Source organism: Lytechinus variegatus, chromosome 8 (genome assembly GCF_018143015.1).
Source record: "Lytechinus variegatus isolate NC3 chromosome 8, Lvar_3.0, whole genome shotgun sequence".
NCBI classification, from domain to species: Eukaryota; Metazoa; Echinodermata; class Echinoidea; order Temnopleuroida; family Toxopneustidae; genus Lytechinus; species Lytechinus variegatus.
The window spans coordinates 17,648,998-17,671,194 of NC_054747.1; the positions used below are offsets into that span (position 1 = coordinate 17,648,998).

Genomic DNA, 22,197 nt, shown 5'->3' on the forward strand with positions numbered 1-22,197 from the left:
TTTTTCATCCTGCGGGCTTTTCTCAACTACACCACTCATTTTCTGTTTTTGCTCATTGTTGTCCATTTACTCCTATTTGTTAGTCTCTGTATTTTGATTTCAAACACAATAGTAGAAAATCCATTCATTATCATTTCTACCAATTGCATTTGACATTTTATCAATGTTAGTTCAATTTATGTTTTATCTCTCACCATTGTATAATTGTACTATCTCTGTTGATTTTTTTTGCTTGTAAATTGAACATTTTCAGCCTGCGAGCTGCCTGTTTGATATTTTTTCAATAAACCATATCAAAAATTTTATCTAACGATAGCTCCCGGGACAGTACACTGCCTGATGTTTTACACAGGTGTTGCATTCTTTCCTTTCCTCGCTCGTTATTGAAACCAATTAACTTACACTGCACATCCATTAAAGGAAAAGCAAAGCACGAAAACTAACTGTTATATCTAAAAACGATGTTTATTAAACAAAATACTCAAAAGATTTTGATATTCCATGACACCTTTCCTCGGTGAATCTATATCTTACACACAGTTCAATTAATAACAAAAGCTAATGACCATGATGACGAGAGCTGTAGAGGGGAGGGTGGAATCGTGGAATCACTCTCGCTTAGCCTGGCCGAAATCATCGGATATCGATCACTGATGAGATCAGTGATATCGATGGATAGCGCCAGGACAGTGAACTGTCCCGGGGAGATATCGTTAGATAAAAGGGGATAAAAGGATCTAAGAGAAAAGAATGTAGATCAGATATTTTTACAACAAATTGAATTGATTTAGAATTTATTTATGACATATCTTAACTTCATTTTTATTAAGAATATTGTCAAATGTAATCACAATATTTGTACGTTCAAATCAAACTTTGTAATTATGGTTAATTTGATTCGATATTGCTTTTTAATTTATGATCATGTTTTATTTTACTATGTTCAATTTTTTTTATGAGAGAAGAGAATAAAAATCACCACACTTAACTCAACCAACCAATCTCTCTCTCTCTCTCTCTTGCCTGATCATATTTGCCTATTATTTTTTTGTGTGTTTTACTATACATTGTAACTTTTGTTAAATTTTGGAATGAAAAAGAATAAATGCAATCAATCAATCATATTTACCTCTCTTTTTTTTAGCTGCCATACCCATTGCTGCTTTCTCCTTTCATTATCTAACATAATCTCTTCTCCATCTTTTCTCCCCTTCTTCTGCAAGTTCTCTTACACTGCTTAATACAACCCTCTTATCTATAGGCAGCATATGAGTGGTGAGGTGCATTTTGTTTAATTTTGTAGAAACTGCTTTGAAAGCAAACTTTGAATTTATCATCGAAAAATAAAAGTAGTTTTTCCTCCAAACATTATGCCATCTTGGTCATAGACAATTTTTGATGTGCATTTTGATATGTATTGTGAAATCGGCTTCCCAACGGTCGGTTTACGTACCTACTTTATTTGAGGATTAGTCCGTCGTGATTTAGGGGGCTTTTTTCTTATGTCAGGCCTTTCTACACCCCATTCGTGTTCCGCGCCTACCCGTGAAAAGCATTAAGCATTGTTTTGCTGAGCATGTTGTCTACTCTTCAATGGCAGTGCCCCCCCCCCTTCGGAATCTCATATAGATTATTGTAAGGCTAAATCGTGTTTTAAGGACCCCTACCGGATCGCCCACAAGTGAAAATGACAAAGCGTAATATTTTCTACGCGCAGAAATCTACACTCTGAAAACAATTCAGTCAAATTGACTAGATCAGTAGTCAGCTGGGTGCAACTGATGTCTAGTCACATTTCTGACATATATTCTAGTCAGAAATAGCTATGTTCTAGTAAAATACGACTGGAAAATAGTCAAATATGATTAGAATAACAGTTGCACCCAGCTGACCTTATTAACTAGTCATTTTTGACTGATTTGTTTTTAGATTTGTTTTGTATAATCACAACGCTCATGACAAAATACTTTGCTGTCAAAAGGTGACTAATTATGCATAAAACCTATAGAATCTAGCTGAAATAGTTCAATTTCATTTGGCAATTCCACTAATGGCTCCAGTCTGGGTCTTTAAAGAATCAATGTCATGTTGCTTTAATTGCCATAATTCCATCTCCTTACTGAGAAAGCGTACCCTCTGATTTTGATTCATCGCCAAAATAGTTGTGCATCCAAGAAAGGCCAACATGATAGGTCCTGAACCCCCCCCCCAACATATAACTTTGTCAACCAGTCGCGCTTCCTCCCTCTCCTATTCTCTAGCTCGGAGTTTTTGCACTGCCACGCAAAACGCTTTCAAGAACATAGAAATATATTGTCGAATGCCCCTCATGACAGTGAGAAACTAAAGTGTCTTTGATGAAAAATATTGGTAAATCAGTTTCGTCCTGAACTCTGGACAATTTTGTTTTGGCTGCAATTTTTCGTTAGCTCCGAAACGTTGCATTTACCAATTTTCGACAAGGACCTCCCAGTTGTTCATGGCCATTTGGAGGGCACTTTCAATACACTTTCTGTTTTCCGTCCGTCGCGAAGCAAAAACCACCTAATAATATTCGCCGAAGAACATTTCAAAGAACCATTGAAGAATTTAATCTCTATTGGTTATCGATGGAGATTATCTGATTAGCCAAGTTTCGTGAAGCGGATCGAGCTCCTTGGGTTTAGCGACCTTCAAATCCTTTATGTTTGATTGCTCACCAAAAAAGAATAGGAGTGAAGGATTTTGATTCACGGAGAATAACCGCTGATCTGTTAGTCCTCTCTCATAAAGGGTAACAAGACGATGACGTCATCAATCAACCTTTTCTTATTCTGTCCCTAATCCGGTTACTTTCTGAATAGACGCAACTCTGATTCGAAATATTAATCTCGACGCATGTAGGCCTATTCATACAGTATGTCATCGAAAACGAAATTCTGGAAAGTTTGTAGGCATAAACGTTACTTTTGTTTTCGCGCCTCGTATAGGCTAGAAGTGATATGAAACCCTGGCATCCATGATCATCACGAAAAGAATAAATTCTTGATTATCTGTGGACCCTGGACATACTGGAAGTGGAATGATTTTGCGCACTATAACATCATGATAATGAGGACGATACCTTAGGAAATTTATCAGGATGGTCACGAGGAACATCGGAAGGAAAGAACACTGATCTGGCCTATGAGGCTAGGTCTACACAGCCTGCTAAAATAGATAATTTTCCCTGAACATGAATGTGTTCGTGCATTCCTCTTTAACTTTTGCTTTGTTTTGTTTTAGCTGGGTATGCAGGCCTGTATAGAATGACATAGTAATGTTCGCGACCAGTTCCTGATATGTCACTTGCTAGACAACAGTATCATCGAAAGATCGAGAACTTCTTTGTCTATTTTCTTTCTGCTACTCGCTGAGGGAATCTAAGAGTAAAAGCACAAGCAGAAGAAAAGTGTCCGTGGGGTTTATGGGGATATGATGGACGAATCTTAACAATACCGAAGCATATGTTCCAGTGACATTATCGAAGTGTTGCTTGCCAATCATGGTTGTTTAGGCCCTATATATTATGCTTAGACCATAAATATTCTCTGTACTTTTCTGCTGAATTATGAAGAGAGATTCCCTTGGAAGGGGTGCACGTGCTTAAACAATTCTGGATCAGGAACTCAACTCTATCCTGTTGCCAAGTGGAACCAGTTGATACCTGAAGAAAGTATTTGCTTGTTTGCGATGAATTACAGATCTCAGGAGTCAAAAGGATAAGTTATGTTTAGCTGTAGCTCGTTTTGGTCAATATGCCTTTTCTGATCTGAACTATTAATTAAGAGGAAAGCTTAGTGTGGTCACCTCTGGCAAGGGGAGAAATGGTTGTAAAAAATCCGATACTAAGAAATAAATACACCAGGTAAGTAAATTAGAAAGTTTTATTTAAGATTGATTTCGTATTACTTTGTTACATGGCAAAATGCAGTCCTAATTCAGATCAAACTCTATTCCTCCTCGATCATTATGGTATCTGTTCATTTATAGTTTGTGAGAAAAATGTAAAATGTAGTAAACAATACCATTTAAGTTTCAATTTACGTGATCGCTTAATACCTTGGTCATATTGGTCAAATGAGATGCACTCTAAATCTGCATATGTAAATCCACTCCATGTATATCAAAAAGAATATTAAAAAAAACCTTTTGATATTTAAAAAAGTGGGAGCAAAGCGACTTTTCTATCATATGGGCGTTTGGGGCATGCATTTTTATTTAATAAATAAGATTGAATGGTTGAATGTAAATAATGTGAATATTTGCATTTCACTTTATCTAAATAAATCGGGTTTGAAAATTCATGGTGGCAACTGCCCGATATCCAGCATGGCAAATTTATCATCATTTTCAAACATTCTTTCAGGAAAAATTTATATATATTACTATCATTTACTATATTAGATAACGTATTATAAATGTACAACCATCATGACATCTTCGCGAGAATCTCGACGTAGGCCCAAAGGTCGAGGTGTGCCAGCAGGTCGCGGACCGTACGATGTCGGCTGTGGAGACGTCATGACGGACATCGTAGAACCAAGGTGAGGTGTAGATGATGATGATGACGGTGATCATGGGTGTCGATTGTTGTTCATGGTTGGGGGTGATTTTTTGTTTGTTTTGACGACAATCCGTTGATAGCATTTTAGATTTATGTATATATATATTTTTTTTTTCGAGGGGTGAGGGTATTAGCCAACCTTAAATGCAATGTCCTTTTTCACAAACAACTGAGGAGATAAAGGGTTACACGACTCATGCACCCTTTTTGTCTCGCCTAAACGAAGTTCGGCAGAGACCTAGTAGGCTAATCACTTTTCCTGTTTAGTCTCTTTATTGGTCCGTTACTCGATCTGTTACAAAAATGCTCTCGTTTCGTTATTTCATACTTGGTACATAATTATGATCCTTGGGTAATGTGCGCCCACGAGGGTGATATAGGGTCAAAGGTCATCTAGGGGTCCAAAGGTCTTTTTTTCAAATTACCCCAATTTCTTTGTTTCTGCATCAATATATGCCTACACATTGTAGAAATGACCCTTGCGTAATACCACAATTGTGTTGAAGATGATGGGGGCCAAAGGTCCTCTAGGGGTCAAAAGGTTATGTTTTTGTTCAAATTGGTCTCATGTCTTAATCCCTGCATCAATTATTGTGTTTACACTTGGTACAAATAGCCATTGGGTGATACCATGTGTTCATGGGGATGTTAATACAAAAATAATACCATCCCTCTTCCAGCTCATTAGCTTCAAATCTTCCATTAATTAAGACATACCTTTTCCCTCCGTAATTAATTTCCCTTTTATATCTCGAATGACTGATTGTGGTTATCATTGCGCAAGTAAATTATTATTCATACGTTGTACGCGCTGTGGTAATTTTTTCAGCGCCTCTAAATATCCATTATTATTATCATCATTGTAAGATCATTACATATTTTATCGATCGCGATACAAAGTATAAGGCGAATCTCATGGTTTGGGAACCACCTTAATATTCTTCTTTCTTTCTTCCCTTTCTCCCCCTCCTTTTTTTCTCCTCCTTTTCCCCCTGACTACTCGAAAAAATAAATATAAGGGCCGATCGCCCTGCCCGTGTAAGCCCTGCCCCTGGTGTTAGGTCATTACTTTTACCTTGGAGCTCGTTAAAGAACTAACGAACATGGCAATCAGTTGAAAATCTAAGTCAGCAAGCTCGCTAAGCAAATGCAAACGTTGGTACATTGTCTTATCGAGGGAAATGTCGTTACAAAAAAATTAAATGAAAAGAACGAAAAATCGATATCAAAAGATCACAATAAAAGAAAGATACAATCACAAATATTATTAAAATATTCATCATTTGTTTCTGTGAGTATGTAACAAGAATTGTAAAGTGTTTTTTTTATTGTTATTTTGTATACAATAACATAAAATGAAAACAAATTAATTATTTCAATAACCACACTCTTATCTTTGCAGTATACTCCTGAGATTATTTTATCCGATCGACCGCCTCGAAAATGGGATTCCAATGGAGCAACGCCCTTCCTGGTTGCCTAGCGACCATTATGCCCATGGGTTCGCCAATATTGGTGGGGTCAAGTGCTTAGGAACGAGGATTAAGAAGCTGCTAGGTATGTGTGCAAATGCTACATTTGGGGGAATATTCCAATATTATAATAGCCAATTTTTATATAGTGCTTTTCCCAGAATGGCTATCAAAGCGCGTTACAGCCTATTATTACCCCGTTCATTGGATTAATTAAACTCCCGCACGAAAAGTGCACAATTTCCACTCCATGGGGAGCATCCCTTGCATTCATCGCAGCCTCATAATAATTGTGCTGGCAAATTCAAACGTACAATATATTTCGCATCCTATACCGGGTACCCATTTAGCACCTGGGTCGAGGGTGGCAAAGTGTGGATTAATGCCTTGCCAAAGGACGCTAGACCGCCGTGGGATTCGAACACACGACCATCTCTTTACAAGGCGAGAGTCAGAACCACTACACCACGGCTCTTCTATATGTATAACATCTATATAATTTTTGCCCCTCTTCCCATTCTGACATATTATAGAGCCTATCAAAATGATTTGTTGAAAATACGCGTCATAGTATAGAGCGAATAAGCCGAACAATAATTGTGCTAATTTTGACTAAAGCATGAAACTTTCACAAGTATATGCCGTAAGATTTATTTTAAAGATGGGAGGTGAATTAATAAATGCCGTTTTCGGCCGTTGCCATGGCCACGGATTAATTTATCAAAAAATAGCATACAATCCCATGTAAATGTTAGGGCTTATGGTATAGATGGCCAAAAAGATCATTTTCAAGCGTCCAATCGAATACATATGAAAAATTAGAAATATTCAAGATCACCGATATACTTCCAATTGGTCAGTTGCCGTGGTAACGGCTTGTTTTCCCACAGAAAGTAAAAAAAAAAATGATTGAAAAGCGTTGTAAATCTGATTTATCTTTAATTTCCCCTAACTTGCTGATGACTAGTAATAATACCTACCTCTATTGGCTAGCCATGTTGTTGAGATGTTGAGGATAGCATATCGACTGCTCATAAAATCAAATACATTTTATTTCTTGTATCATGAGTAAATCACCATAGACAGCCATTATTTCACAGTTGCTATGCTTCGATGAGTTTGAGTTGCTAGCCAGCTTACTATTCTTCCTTAATTTGATTCAGTTTTTTTTGTGCTATTAAACACCAGGAGCAACAATAACAAACATGACAAAGAAACTGTCTTTATGTTCGCTGCCTTGTTCAAATTTAGCTGAAATGTAAATGTATTTGATATGCCTTTGGATATTTGATATATATATATATATATATATATATATATATATATATATATATATATATATATATATATATATATATATATATATATATATACATATATACATATAATACATATATACATATATATATATACATATATACATATATATACATATATATATATATACATATATATACATATATACATATATATATAATACATATATACATATATATATATATATATATATATATATATATATATATATATACATATATATATACATATTCATATAAATATATATACATGTACCAAGATGTCTGGTGATTATGTACTGCCAGTACTGACAAGAAATGAAAATGAACTCAAGTCTAGACAAACAGAAATGTAAAACAGCTGAAGAAAACACAAGTCAAAGGAAATAAACAAAATAGGAAAATGACAAAATAACCATCCTACATGTATATGTACATATATTTATTTATTCATTTATTCATTTATTGTCATTTGTCTTTCAATCCCTTAGAAAATATCAAGCTACCTGTCTGTTGGCACGGTAAACTGAGTGAATCCAAGACCAAGTATCCAGTTATCATATTTAGCCATGGACTTGGTGGATGTAGAACATTGTACACCAGCATATGTATGGATATCGCCTCTTGTGGATGCATAGTGGCAGCGGTAGAACACAGGTATAAAAAGAAGTGACCATGAATAATTCATTAGTTATGAATTAATCATGAATAATTAATTGGATAGATGAATAAAGAAGCACAAAAATTACTGTATTATAGAATGAATAGGTCACTTAATGTATAAGTGATTGAATGAATATATGTAAGAAATAAATGATGAGATTACTATGAATATTAATAAATAAATGAATAATAAATTGATGAATAAATTAATGAATAAATTTGCAAAAAATGCATCCATGAATGCATAGAATATAAATAAATTAATAAGTGGATAATTAATAATGTCATAAAATAATTGGTAATAATTTCATATACCAATAAATTAATGAATATCCAAATGAACAAAATGAATGAAATAGATGAAACAATTAGAATATGAATTTCAAGCGTTGTTTTTAATTTTCTATTTTATTATTTTTTTTCAACAGAGAACACTCTGCCTGTCATTCGTTCTTTTTGACTGAATCTAGCAAAGATAAAACAATCTCAACCAATGGTAATCAGCAGCAATCAACGCCGAACTACCAGGCGGTAGACTTCATAAAAGCACCGTATGAAGTCGATGATCTAAGACTAAAACAGGTAGTGATTGGATTTTGGTATAGATTGTGGTCTCAAGACAGTCTTGACGCACAATATTCAGCTAGATAGATTTTGAATGGGATATGTAGAACCCCAAAAATTTTCAAAAATGATGGAAGGGGAATTACAGGTCGAATCGACATAATTATAATACCCAACCTCTTTTACTTCGTTCCCGTCTTCCCCCTGTTACACCCACAAATGTAATAATCACCCACAAATGTAATAACGCCCACAAATGTAATAACACTTTACCCACAAATGTAATAACGCCCACAAATGTAATAACACTTTACCCACAAATGTAATAATTTCACCCACAAATGTAATAATGCACTTTACCCACAAATGTAATAATTTTTGATCGCCCACAAATGTAATAATGACTTTACCCACAAATGTAATAAATTTGAAGGGATTTTTGGCAAATCCGTTCTAAGCTAAAATCGTATAGTAATGCGTTCATTTAGCACAAAAGTGCAAAGTCTCATTTCCTGACCCGGTTAATTAACAAATTATAATATAAGTCCAAAGTCTTTATTCCTAACCCGGTTTTTTCAAAAATTATAATACAAATCCAAAGTATTTATTCCAGACCCGGTTGTTTCGAAAATAATAATATGAGCCCAAAGTCTTTATTCCAGACCCGGTTGTTTCAAAAATTATAATATGAGCCCAAAGTCTTTATTCCAGACCCGGTTGTTTCAAAAATTATGATATAAATCCAAAGTCTCTTTCCAGACCCTGTTGTTTCAAAAATTACAATATAAATCAAAAGTCTTTATTCCAGACCCGGTTGTTTAGAAAATAATAATATAAGTCCAAAGTCTTTATTCCAGACCCGGTTGTTTAAAAAATAATCAAATGATTAAAAAGTGTTTATTCCAGACCCGATTGTTTCAAAAATGATAATATAAGTCCAAAGTCTTTTCTCCACACCCGGTTGTTTCAAAAATTATAATATAAATCCAAAGTCTTTTTCCAGACCCGGTTGTTTCAAAAATTATAATATAAATCAAAAGTCTTTATTCCAGACCCGGTTGTTTCAAAAATAATAATATAAGTCCAAAGTCTTTATTCCAGACCCGGTTGTTTAAAAAATAATCATATGAGCCAAAAGTCTTTATTCCAGACCCGATTGTTTCAAAAATGATAATATAAATCCAAAGTCTTTATTCCAGACCCGGTTGTTGAAAAAATAATAATGCAAGTCCAAAGTCTTTTTCCAGACCCTGTAGTTTAAAAAATCATGATATGAATCCAAAGTCTTTTTTCAGACCCGGGTGTTTAAAAAAATCATGATATAAATCCAAAGTCTTTTTTCCAGACCCAGTTATTTCAAATATTATAATTTTAGTCCCAAATGAGATACATGAATGATATTCCAGTGGAATAAAAATGGGAATCGAGCTTAGTTTTTTCTCCAGACGCTAATGGTAAATTGAAAATCAAGCATAGTCTCTGCTCCAGACCCGGTAACTAAAAGCTGAAACTTTATAGTAATATGTTTATATAGCACAAAAAATGCGAAATCCTTTTTCCAGACCCGGTTAATTAAAAGATTATAATATAAGTCCAAAATCTTTTTTCCAGACGCATTTATTTCAAAAATTATAATAATTATAAAAAAAACAAAGACCCACGATCCTATTTATGTTGAATAACATGGAAATGTAGCGTAGTCTTTCTGTCAGACCCAGTTATAAAAGTCATTAAAAACACAACAACAAAACAAAGACCCTGCAACCATTAAAGGTCAAGTCCTCTTCAGAAAAATTTTGATTTGAATCAACAGAGAAAAATCAGACAAGCACAATGCTGAAAATTTCATCAAAATCGGATGTAAAATAAGAAAGTTATGACATTTCAAAGTTTTGTTTATTTTTAACAAAATAGTTATATGAACGAGCCAGCTACTTCCAAATGAGAGAGTCGATGATGTCACTCACTCACTCTTTCTTTTGGTTTTCATTGTTTGAATTATACATTATTTCAATTTTTACGAATTTGACGATTAGGACCTCCTTGCCTAAAGCACAAAATGTTAAAATAATAAATTTCCACGTGTTGCAGGGAGGAATGAAACTTCATTTCACATGACAATGACAAGAAAATAAAAATATTTCATATTTCATTTAAGAAAATACAAAAGAAATAGTGAGTGAGTGATTTCATCAGTTCCTCATTTGCATACCGACCGAGATGTGCATATAACCGTTTTGTGAAATGAAGCGAAACATTAAAATGCCATAACTTTCTTATTTTACATCCGATTTTGATGAAATTTTCAGTGTTATGCTTGTTGAAGTTTTCTCTTTTTATTCATATCAAGTTTTTGTTGGGGTGGACTTGTCCTTTAAAAAAATAATTTCTTGTACATTCCTTCCTTTTTTCTATGAAAAAAACCTAAATAACAAAACATTAAAATACATATGAAAAAAAACTGAGAAATAAGATATCAATAAACATTAGGGGGATTACTTCCCGAAAACGATAAAGTTGTTGATTTACGATCTATATGATATATTATATAAACATTCTAACAAGAGGGGATAACCATTCCATTCCATGTTTTTATTTGGCAATAAGTCATAATTGACTATTTTTGCCACCCACTGTATGATAAGTAGGGTAACACTGATTCATGAAACTAGGACATAATAGTAATTAAGTATCACTGAACATCCTGGGCAAGTTTCAGGTCACATGGTCAAGGTCAAAGGTCATTTAGGGTCAATGAACTTTGGCCGAATTGGGTTTTTTGTTGAATTAACATCATAACTTTGAAAGTATGTTGGTCTAGTTCATAAAACTTGGACATAAGAGTAATCAAGTATCACTGAATATCCTGTGTGCATTTTAGGTCACATGACCAAGGTCAAAGGTCATTGAACTTTGGCCATAATGGGGGTATCTGTTGATTTACCATCATAACTTTGCAAGTTTATTGATCTGACTTTTGAAACTTGGGCATAAGAGTAATAAAGTATCACTGAATATCCTGTGCAAGTTTCAGGTCACATGATCAAGGTCAAAGGTCATGTGAGGTCAATGAATTTTGGCCACATAGGGGGTATTTGTTGAATTACCATCCTATCTCTGTAAGTGTATTGGTCTAGTTCATAAAACGTGGAAATAAGAGTAACCAAGTATCACTTAACATCTTGTGCGAGTTATAGTAGTTTTCAAAGTCAGCACTGCTGCTATGTTGAATCGCGTGATGCAGATGAGACGGTCAGAGGCATTCCACTTGTTTATTATTATTATTTCTTGTAAATTCATTCCTTTTTTTATGAAAAAAACACAAAACCTTTAAATACATATAAAACAAAAAACTGAGGAATAAGATATCAGCACACAATATGGGGATTACTTCCCGTAAACGATATGGTTGTTGATCGACGATCTATGAGATATTATATAAAAGAAAATCATTCTAGCAAGAGGGGATAAAGTTTTAACAAGTTCTTCGGTACTTTAAATTTTCAGTGTACCAAGCACCATTTGTAATATATTCATCATTTTTTTTATTAGTTACAACTCCAATAATCTCAGTGGCCTAAGATATATTTTCTTGGGTTTATATTGACCCGTTAAGTAAAGAGAGAGAGAGAGAGAGAGGATTTATGTGATCAAGAAGTGATAAGATAGGAAAAAAAACTGATTTGAAATGACTGAAAGAGAGACAGGCAAAGAAAGAAGAGCCCCCTCCCACACCCGTACCAGAGTTACGGAGTTAGGCTGTCCCGGTGGATTCAGGTCCATCGACATCTTGAGGTTTAATCTTTCCAGGGGGCAAACGTGTGTGGGTGTGTGTATGTGTGTTTGAGTTTTGTCAGACGTGTCTCAATCAGATATGATTATTTACGTCTGTGACCGACCTTTAACGTCACCATCCGAAAGACGTGACCAGGGCTCGAACCTCGAACCTCTGCATCAATTTGTAACTTCCCCACATAGCTTGGATTACAGGCGTACGCCACAACGCCCAGTCTTTAAATATGGTGTAGTCTTTGCTCTAGACCCATGCAGTTATTTCAAAATAGGAAATTATTAGAAACGATAAAAACAGACAAACAATATCAACAAAGACGCCACAATATCATTGATGTAGAATAACGTTGTTGTTGTTATTTTGGGTTTTTAAGGCGCGTACCATTCAGATCTGAATATTTACACCTTTTATTAATTTGACGTTTTTGTGATATTCAATTCAATTCAATTTTATTTATTTCACTTCCATCAAACAAAAACAAATTGTATACCAACTTACGGTATGCCTTATCACAGGGTTTTATAGTTTGGGAGATGCTGGTGCTAAGTTTTTAGATTAATCTTTTGCTTAATTTGTATTTTAAGAGAACTGGATGTGGGGTAAAGACAACTCTCTAAACCCAAGCATTTTAACTGGGTTTAATTTTAAAGATTGGTCTTAGCTTTGATTTTTTTCAATATTTGTTTATCTTATAAATAGCTGGGTCTAGACGAAGGTCTAAGCATAATAATAATGTTATTCAACAGGAATAAGAATATGACAAAGTCTTATGTTTTTAAGATTGTTTGAATTAATTTCTAAATGACTGGGTCTGGAATAGAGACAACGCTCTAAACATGTGCTTTTGTACTTGGTCTTAATATGGAGGATTGTTGGTTCTTAGATTCGTTGTTGGGGGTTGGGTTTTATTGTTTTTTATTCTTGAAATAAATGTGTCTGGAGGAAAGTCTATAATCGATCTCCATGTTATTCCACAGTAGTTAGATTATTGGGTATTTGTTTTAGACAATTTTATTTTTAAATAATAACCAAGTCTGGAAAATGGGCGTTTTCTTTGCAAATGCATAATTACAATGTTTTGTATGGGTCTTAGTATTATTATACAAAAGAATCTGGGTGTGGGGTACAGACATATTTTTTACTGGGTGTAACTTTTGAAAACTGGTTTTAGATTTGATTTTCTTTTTTAATTCATTTCTTAGATAACCTGGTCTGGAGGAAAGAGTACGTTTTACAACTCATGTTATTCCAAGAGAATATGTTAGGGTCTTATGTGAGATTTTTTTTTCGTAATTTTTGTAATGAGGTCTGGAATAAAGACAACATTTTAAACCTCTTTTTAAAAACATGTTCTTAGGTTCAAGGATTGCTTGGTTTAGATTTGGAGTTATTTATATTTTTACTCTTAGCCTTATTTTGAAAAACAAATGACTGGGTCTGGCTGAAAGACTACGCTATATGTCCATGTTATCCAGCATTAATAAGATTATGGGGTCTTTATACGGTTTTTGTTTTTGTATTGTTATTTACAATTTTTGAATAACAGGGTTTGGAGAAAAGGCTAAGCTCGATTTTCTTTTTTTCCACTGGAATATCATTATGGTATCTTAGTTTGGACTTATATTATAATTTTTGAAATAACTGGGTCTGGAAAAATGACTTTGCACTTACATTATAATTTTTGAAACTACTGCGTCTGGAAAAAGACTGGAATTTTGTGCTATATGAAGGCATTACTATAGGGTTTTAGTTTTTAGTTTTAAATAACCGGGTCTGGAGAAAAGACTATGCTTGATTCTCAATTTGCTCTTAGCGTGTATATTCACAATACGCTCAGTATAATTTAAAACAACAACAAAGACTTTGATTCCACCAGTTTTAATTAACTGGGTCTGGAGAGAAGACTAGGCTCGATTTTCATTTTTATTCCACCGGAACATCATTATCGTATCTTAGTTTGGACTTATATCATAATATTTGAAACAATCGGGTCTGGAATAAAGACTTTGGACTTATATTATTATTTTTTTAACAACCGGGTCTGGAATAAAGACTTTGGATTTATATTAAAATTTTTCAAACAACAGGGTCTGGAAAAAGACTTTGGATTTATATTATAATTTTTTGAAACAACCGGGTCTGGTGAAAAGACTTTGGACTTATATTATCATTTTTGAAACAATCGGGTCTGGAATAAAGACTTTGGACTTATATTACAATTTTTGAAACAACAGGGTCTGGAAAAAGACTTTGGATTTATATCATAGTTTTTGAAACAACAGGGTCTGGAAAAAGACTTTGGATTTATATTATAATTTTTGAAACAACCGGGTCTGGTGAAAAGACTTTGGACTTATATTGTCATTTTTGAAACAATCGGGTCTGGAATAAAGACTTTAGGCTCATATGATTTTTTTTTAACAACCGGGTCTGGAATAAAGACTTTGGACTTATAGTATTATTGTTTAAACAACCGGGTCTGGAATAAAGACTTTGGATTTATATTATAATTTTTGAAACAACAGGGTCTGGAAAAAGACTTTGAATTTATATTATAACTTTTAAACAACCGGGTCTGGAGAAAAGATTTTGGACTTATATTATTATTTTTGAAACAATCGGGTCTGGAATAAAGACTTTAGGCTCATATGATTATTTTTCAAACAACCGGGTCTGGAATAAAGACTTTGGATTTATATTATAATTTGTTAATTAACCGGGTCAGGAAAAGAGACTTTGCACTTTTGTGCTATATGAACGCATTACTATACGATTTTAGTTCAGAACGGATTTGCCAAAAATCCCTTCAAATTTATTACATTTGTGGGTAAAGTCATTATTACATTTGTGGGTGAAATTATTACATTTGTGGGTAAAGTGCATTATTACATTTGTGGGTGAAATTATTACATTTGTGGGTAAAGTGTTATTACATTTGTGGGCGTTATTACATTTGTGGGTAAAGTGTTATTACATTTGTGGGCGTTATTACATTTGTGGGTGCAACACCCCCCCCCCCCATCCTTACTCTTGTTTCACTCTGTCTTTCTTTCTAACATGTTCTTGCTTCTTTGTCCTATACCTCTGAGGCCTTCTTGTCATATGCTTGGTATTTCCATATCCATTTTATTTTGATATTTGCCTATTTAGTTTTAAGTTGTATATATTTTTTAATATATCTATGTATATACCATTTGTAAACTAAATGTAATTCAGCCTTTTGATTGCTATTTTCAGTGTATGAAATAAACCATTCGATAATGATAATGATATTGATTGATTTCTGTCGTGTTTGCAATTCTTTCATACCATCTGAAGATCACCCAAAGACGGGACGAGTGCATCGCAAGCCTCAACTTTCTTGAAGTTCTTGATGACGGCTTCAACTACCAAAGCGACGCCGATCGGGATTTTGATTTGCTGCAATTCAAGGTGATAATCAGCTCGGGCGGACTCAACGTGTTTTATGAAAAAAAAACCCAAAGAAATACCTTACATGTATTTAAGGCCATTTCCATTAAAAAGCCGGGTCTTGAGTCGCGGAGATGACCAAAGCAACCCTATAAGCAGCACTCTCGAAACAACATAAAAATAGCAAAACAATATTCCAAACATATGCAAACAGAACTGGGTCGCTAATCCGATATAGAAAGAAAAAAATATTTTCGAGTTTCTTTTCATTTTTAGTTTAACTATACTATAAATATATATATTTATCAAAGTAATATGTTGCAATTATTATTAAGATACGGTGCTGCAATTACATACTTCAACGGGCATGTTGGTTGAGTGGTAGAGCGTCCGCCTCATGAACAGTGGCGTAGCTAGGATTTTTTTCCCGGGGGGGCACTGGGGGGTCCTTGCTTTTTCAGGGGGGGCACCGGCCATTTTTCCGGTGTGTGTGTATGTGTCCACAAGGGCGGATCCGACTTTTGCCAATATATGGGACGGGGCCCGAAATTATCTTCACCTATATCAGTCACTTCTTAGTTTTATTCTTATATAACAACATAAACATCAAATAATCTCATAAGCCTTATAAAAAGTGCGAGCGTGAAACGCGAGCGATTTTTTAAAAACTTTAATGTACTTTTTCTGGGGAATGATATATGTACCCCCAAGCGCAAACAGAAATTTTAATCAACTGTTCTATCATTATCGAAAAGGGACCTGTTAAGGACTGCTTATAGTTACCCACGAAGACGGTATATATTTCAATAATGCGAGCGCGAAGCGCGAGCAAATTTTTTGACATTCCAACAAAAAAAATTGTCATTCTAAGCACTTTTTGTATTAATTAATGGGATAGGTATGTAACTAAACAATTGATGCAAGCGCGAAGCGTGAGAGGAAGAAAATTGAGATATTAGACCTAAAAGCGGGACACTCTATTCATATTTTGTAAGTCATAAATAGGATATAGTCAATTGGGTTTCATTAATAATGCGATCGTGAAGCGTCAGCAGACGATTATTGATATTCTGATGTGAAACTGGATAATTTAAGTACATTTTAAATAAAGAACATGCAGGCTATCGCGCATGTTTTATATTTAGACCTAAAATCTGGGCATTCTGAATACATCTGTTTAATGTAACATTATGGAATACACGTAGACAATATGAACTTGGCAAATCGAACAATGTGACCACGCATCGTGAGCTTAAAATGCTGATATGTAGACCATAAAACGGACATTTTACAGAGCACTTAAATTTGTAAATGAAAAAAAAAATAATGAAAGTTTGATGTCCGAGCTAAAATATGTTTTGCATATTGACTTCAAAACTTGCTCTACGTCAGCCTATTGAGCAAGATATGAATCCCACTGAACAGGCAATTATGGCGCGAAGCGCCAGCAAAAATTTATGTAGTAACATGAAAAGATTTTTTTTTTAATTGCAAGTCTTCCCCTCACATTATTTCATTCACTCGCCTTCCTCCTCTTATTTATTTTACTCTTCTTTTTTCTTCTGTCTTTCTTCTTTTCCTTTTTTCTTTCTTCTTTCTCCCTTTTTTCTTTTCTTTTTTTTTGCTCTTCCAATTTTTTCTGGGGGGGCACCTGGGGGGGCACACCAAATCTCAGGGGGGGCACGTGCCCCCCAGGCCCCCCCGTAGCTACGCCACTGCTCATGAACGGGAGGTCGTGGGTTCGATCCCCGGCCGAGTCATACCAAAGACTTATAAAAACGGGACCTTCTGCCTCTTGCTTGGCGCTTAGCATTTAGACTGGAGAAGGGTAATAATAACATATTATGTTATACAGGGCCCGCTGGAAGAGCAGTCTTACGATTGAAGTGGCTACCCTGGGTAAATAAAACGTTATTATTATTATTATGCATCGAAGCGTTTACTTACCTTAGATGAGTGTAGCCGTAATTTTCAAAACGGCATAATTATGAATTCTTTTTTTTATATATATTCAGGGGCGGTTAGATTTATCATCTGCAGCAATTTGTGGTCATTCGTACGGAGGTGCTACAACGATTGCTACACTTAGCCATGATGAAAGATTCAAGTAAGTAACCATATCACGGTCTACATATAAAGCTTATTGAATTATAGAGGCAATTGAACATAGTCTTTAATCTTATAAAGTCAATGAATTTTAATGAGAATTCCTTGATTTAATTGTATATAGAATTTCAAAATGTCTTGGGCGTAGAGCCTACATTTTAATGATTTTTAATAACTTTTTACATTGTTATTTTCTTTAGTGTGGGATGTTGAATTTTCCATTTTGAAATTTTGCATTTCAAAATCGGATTTTCCCATTTTCAATAGTTAATTTTGAATTTCGATTTTGAATTTTCACGCATTTTGAATTTGAAATTTAGATTTAGAATTTAGAGTTTTAAAATTTGACTTCTAAATTTAAAATTTGAATTTCAAGATTCCATATCTTAATTTTGAATTTTATATACCGAAAATCAATTATTTAATGGAATACTTCAAACAACAGTATTCCAACTTTGTTATTCAATCGGATATATTACAGTGGCCGCGGAACGGTTTTCAAAGTGGGGGGGGGGGGGCTGACCATTCAAAAAATCACAATGGTATAGTCATTTTTATGTTTTTGTACACGGTTTTGGAAAAAAGTTCTGATTTTGGATTCGGTTTCTAATCTTATGTTAGAAATATGAAATAGAGAATAAATATGAATCAGATTTGAATTTAAACTTGAAAGAAATATTCCATGGTTATTTCGTAGATGTGGAGTCGCCTGTGACCCATGGGGCTATCCTCTTTCTCTTGATACGAGCTTCCGGTGCGTGGATCAACCAATGCTCTTCATCAACACAGAGAAGTTTCAGTTCAAAGACAATATCGAACATCTCCTCTGTTTGATGCCGGATCCGATGGCGACGTCGGGACCGAGGCAGATGATCACGATAAGGTAGGCCTATATGGGCGGTGTTGATGTCGAGGTGGGAGACTGACATTGCCAAAAAAGAAAATGGTGCATTATGGTCTAGTCATGGTATTGTAGAAGACGATGACGGTGGTGATAGCGGCAGGAGGGAGTGATGTTGGTGATGATGATGATGATGATAGTGGCAGTGGTGATGACGATGATACCCATTAAAATTATGATGGCACGAATGGTGCTAACGGTGGTAGTGTTTCAATGATGAATGTTAAATTATGAATAATTGTGACAATAATAAGGTGATGATAATGATGATGGCACATGATAATGATGATGGTAATGTTGGTGGTGGTGACGATGATGATGACTATATTGATAATCAAGAGTGGGTCTTGATGCCGGTTGGAATGATAGTAAACGAGTGTAGCCGAGAGGACTGTCTCGTCAAAGGCAGATCGAGGAGTGGTGATGGCCCATTTAGAAATGGTGATGAAGATGAATGCGATGAAATGATTATGAGCGAGAATGAGAGGAGAGATATAATGCATAGAGAGAGAGGGAGAGAGTAAGAACGGGGAAGGAGGAGGCATAGGTATGATATGGACATATATCTGGAGGGAAGTGTGGTCAAACCCGGGGGGGGGGCACTCGACCAAAAAAATGGTAGGGGTGTGCCGCGGGCGAGACAAAAACGGGGGCCTTGAAACGGGCCGCCTGCGTGCGAGTGCGTATGCATCCCTATGGAACTTAGATGCAGCTAGCCCGCCCGCACGACTGACGGGCGCGCTAGCGCAGAGGCGATGGTCGGACAGCGAGCTGCGGCTGCTTTTCACCAAAATTGCGACCGGAACGGCGTAATGGAAAATATGCGAAGCCCTGGAGCGGAATTCTTTTCTTCTTTTTTTTTTCGAGAAGAAGAAAATGCTATGCTCTGGAGCGGCTTTCTTTGTTCTTTTTTTTCAATAAGACAAAATGCTATGCCTCGGAACGGAAATTTGAGTGTAAAAATGGGGGTCCCCTCCGCGGCACATACCCACTATGCATCATATACTGAGTGCCCCCCCCCCCCGGGGGGGGGGTCAAACATCAACATCTCACATATCATCCTTTTATCCGCTTACTTTCATCCATGCCCAGAGGAATGGATCATCAATGCCAAACTGACCTGGGATTCGTCTTCCCTCCTTTCATCGCGAAGATTCTCAAGATGCGAGACAAACTGCATCCTAGGGTCGCCATAGAAACCAACAACGACGCCATGATCGAATTCCTCTCAAAGTACATCAGTAAGTGTCTAACCCCGCCTTCTACAGTCGAGAATTCACTTCAGTATTAATAATTGAAATCAATCAGTTTGATCTATTTAGGGTTCTCGTCGGTAGGGTTCTCGTCGGTAGGGTCGGGGTACCCAGAAAAAGTTTTAAGATTTTGAGAGAAGGATCATATATTGACTCATTTTATCTGTAAGAAATTACTAATTGACATTTTATTTCATTCAAGATAATGTTACTCATGTTTTGTATATTGTCATTATTTTTTTACAAATATCAACCATCAGGGGAAAAATAAATTACTGAGGTCAAATCTACTTTCACATTTTTTCTTCATCCCTTTCACTTTCAATAAGTCTATTGACTTTCTTAGGCCGGGGTACCCGTGGCAATTTATATAGTTTTGAGTGAAAACATTATCATTTCTCATTTCTCCGTAAAAAATACAATCATACTCTGTTTTGTTCGAGATTATAAAGCGTGTTTTTGACATTTTTCTTTTTTTCTGACAAAGAAAAACTACCTCTAAAGTAAATTATCAAGTAATTGATAATTTTGTTACAGACAAACAGGCATTATGTAATCTTATATAAGACAGAACAGTTCTGCTGTATTCAAGATGTTACACATGTTTTTTTTTGTTTACATTTTCATTGTTTTTCTGACAAATAAGTACATGATGTACTTATAATCTTACATTTTTCTGTATCCTCATAGGTTTAGAAAGAGGATCTGGGATGACGTCATTCGATGCGATGTCAAACCCACTCATCATGCCCGGGCACAATGTTAGGATGGCACCACCGTGGTGGAAGAAATTTGGCGAGAAGAAAAACAAGAAGAAAGTCGCGCCAACGCCATCAACAGAAAATACTCCTTAACAATTAGAAATTTTTATGACATAAACAGTAACATACAACCTCAGGAATAATGGATTTATTTATCTTTGCCACCAGCCAGGACCACGTTGCATAAATTAAAATTACTTAAGATCGATCTGAAAGCCGAATCTTTTTGGACCAAAGAAGTACATCTCTTAATCTGTGATAAAATTTCGAGTAGAAGACGTAATAACTCGATTTTGTATTTTCTGGTCTATAACAAATGCTCCAACTTCGGCGATTATTCGATACATGGAAAGTTGACTTATACGCAGATTATATGGTATCATTGGTTATAAGTGGAACTTAAAATGTATTAAATGACATGTATTATGATCGGCTGTGTTGAGCAATCTTTTGTTACCATGATAGTAGTAAACATTAGATGGAAAATATAGCCAGGCCTACCATAATTGTAACTTTATACAGTAGGGTCCAGGTCGGACATTAGGCAAAGCATGTTTGAACTTTCTATAACCTTATTCAACTTGATATCAGATGATATTGACCTTTGATATCAGGAAGCATAAATTCTTAAGAAAAAAAACCTGAAGGAGTTTCTTTTTTTTGAAACTCACTAATACTAAGCCCGATAATACTGCTTAGTGTGGCTTCTCTTTTTGTGTATATCCATTGTAAAGTAATTCAATGTATTGATTTTTTAAATTCAAAGTAACTTAATCAGGTGCTGCGGAAGCGGGGGGCTTCAGCCCCCCCCCCACTTTTTCCTAAAACCGTGTACAAAAACATAAAAATTACCATAGGATTGTGATTTTTTGCATGATCAGCCCCCCCCCCTCCCCCACTTTGAAAACCGTTCCGTGGCCCCTGTTAATTATACATTAATCCTTCTTTTATTCATTATCATGTTAGAATATGATATGTGTAGGTACATGCAAATGAAGAATAGGTGCTTATGTAATAAAGTTGTATGATATTATGTAATTTATGTAAATAGCAAATTTCAATCTTAACTACAATAAATACCTTGAATCACAATCCATATTTCTTTTCATTTGTTTCGAAACTTCCATTCACATATCATTTACATTCTAATTTTTCTAAATGCCGATCCCATCCAAACAAATTTTAATTTGAGTACTGGAATAAAACGTGTTACACTGTCTTAGATTTTCATCAAAATCTAAAGTAAAATAAGAGAGTTGATCATCTGCAAGCCTCGCTTGTTTGAACATAACGTTGATATGCAAATCGTGGGGTCTGATGACATCACACATGCATTATTTCTTCAGGTTTTTGAATCAATAATCAACAATTTCATCAATATTTTCCTTCAATG

The 22,197-nt window shown here is 35.1% G+C and overlaps 1 protein-coding gene across 1 annotated transcript; it reads left to right on the plus strand.

The window, feature by feature from the left end:
* The first annotated feature begins 2,837 nt into the window (after positions 1–2,837).
* On the plus strand, positions 2,838–21,620 carry LOC121420081 (platelet-activating factor acetylhydrolase-like). Its single transcript, XM_041614614.1, has 10 exons — positions 2,838–3,886; positions 4,426–4,565; positions 5,988–6,142; positions 7,844–8,009; positions 8,444–8,597; positions 15,691–15,804; positions 17,799–17,890; positions 18,587–18,772; positions 19,883–20,031; positions 20,734–21,620. The coding sequence occupies exons 2-10, from the start codon at positions 4,453–4,455 to the stop codon at positions 20,895–20,897; spliced, it is 1,293 nt and encodes a 430-aa protein (XP_041470548.1). The 5' UTR covers positions 2,838–3,886; positions 4,426–4,452; the 3' UTR covers positions 20,898–21,620.
* Positions 21,621–22,197: the final 577 nt, after the last annotated feature.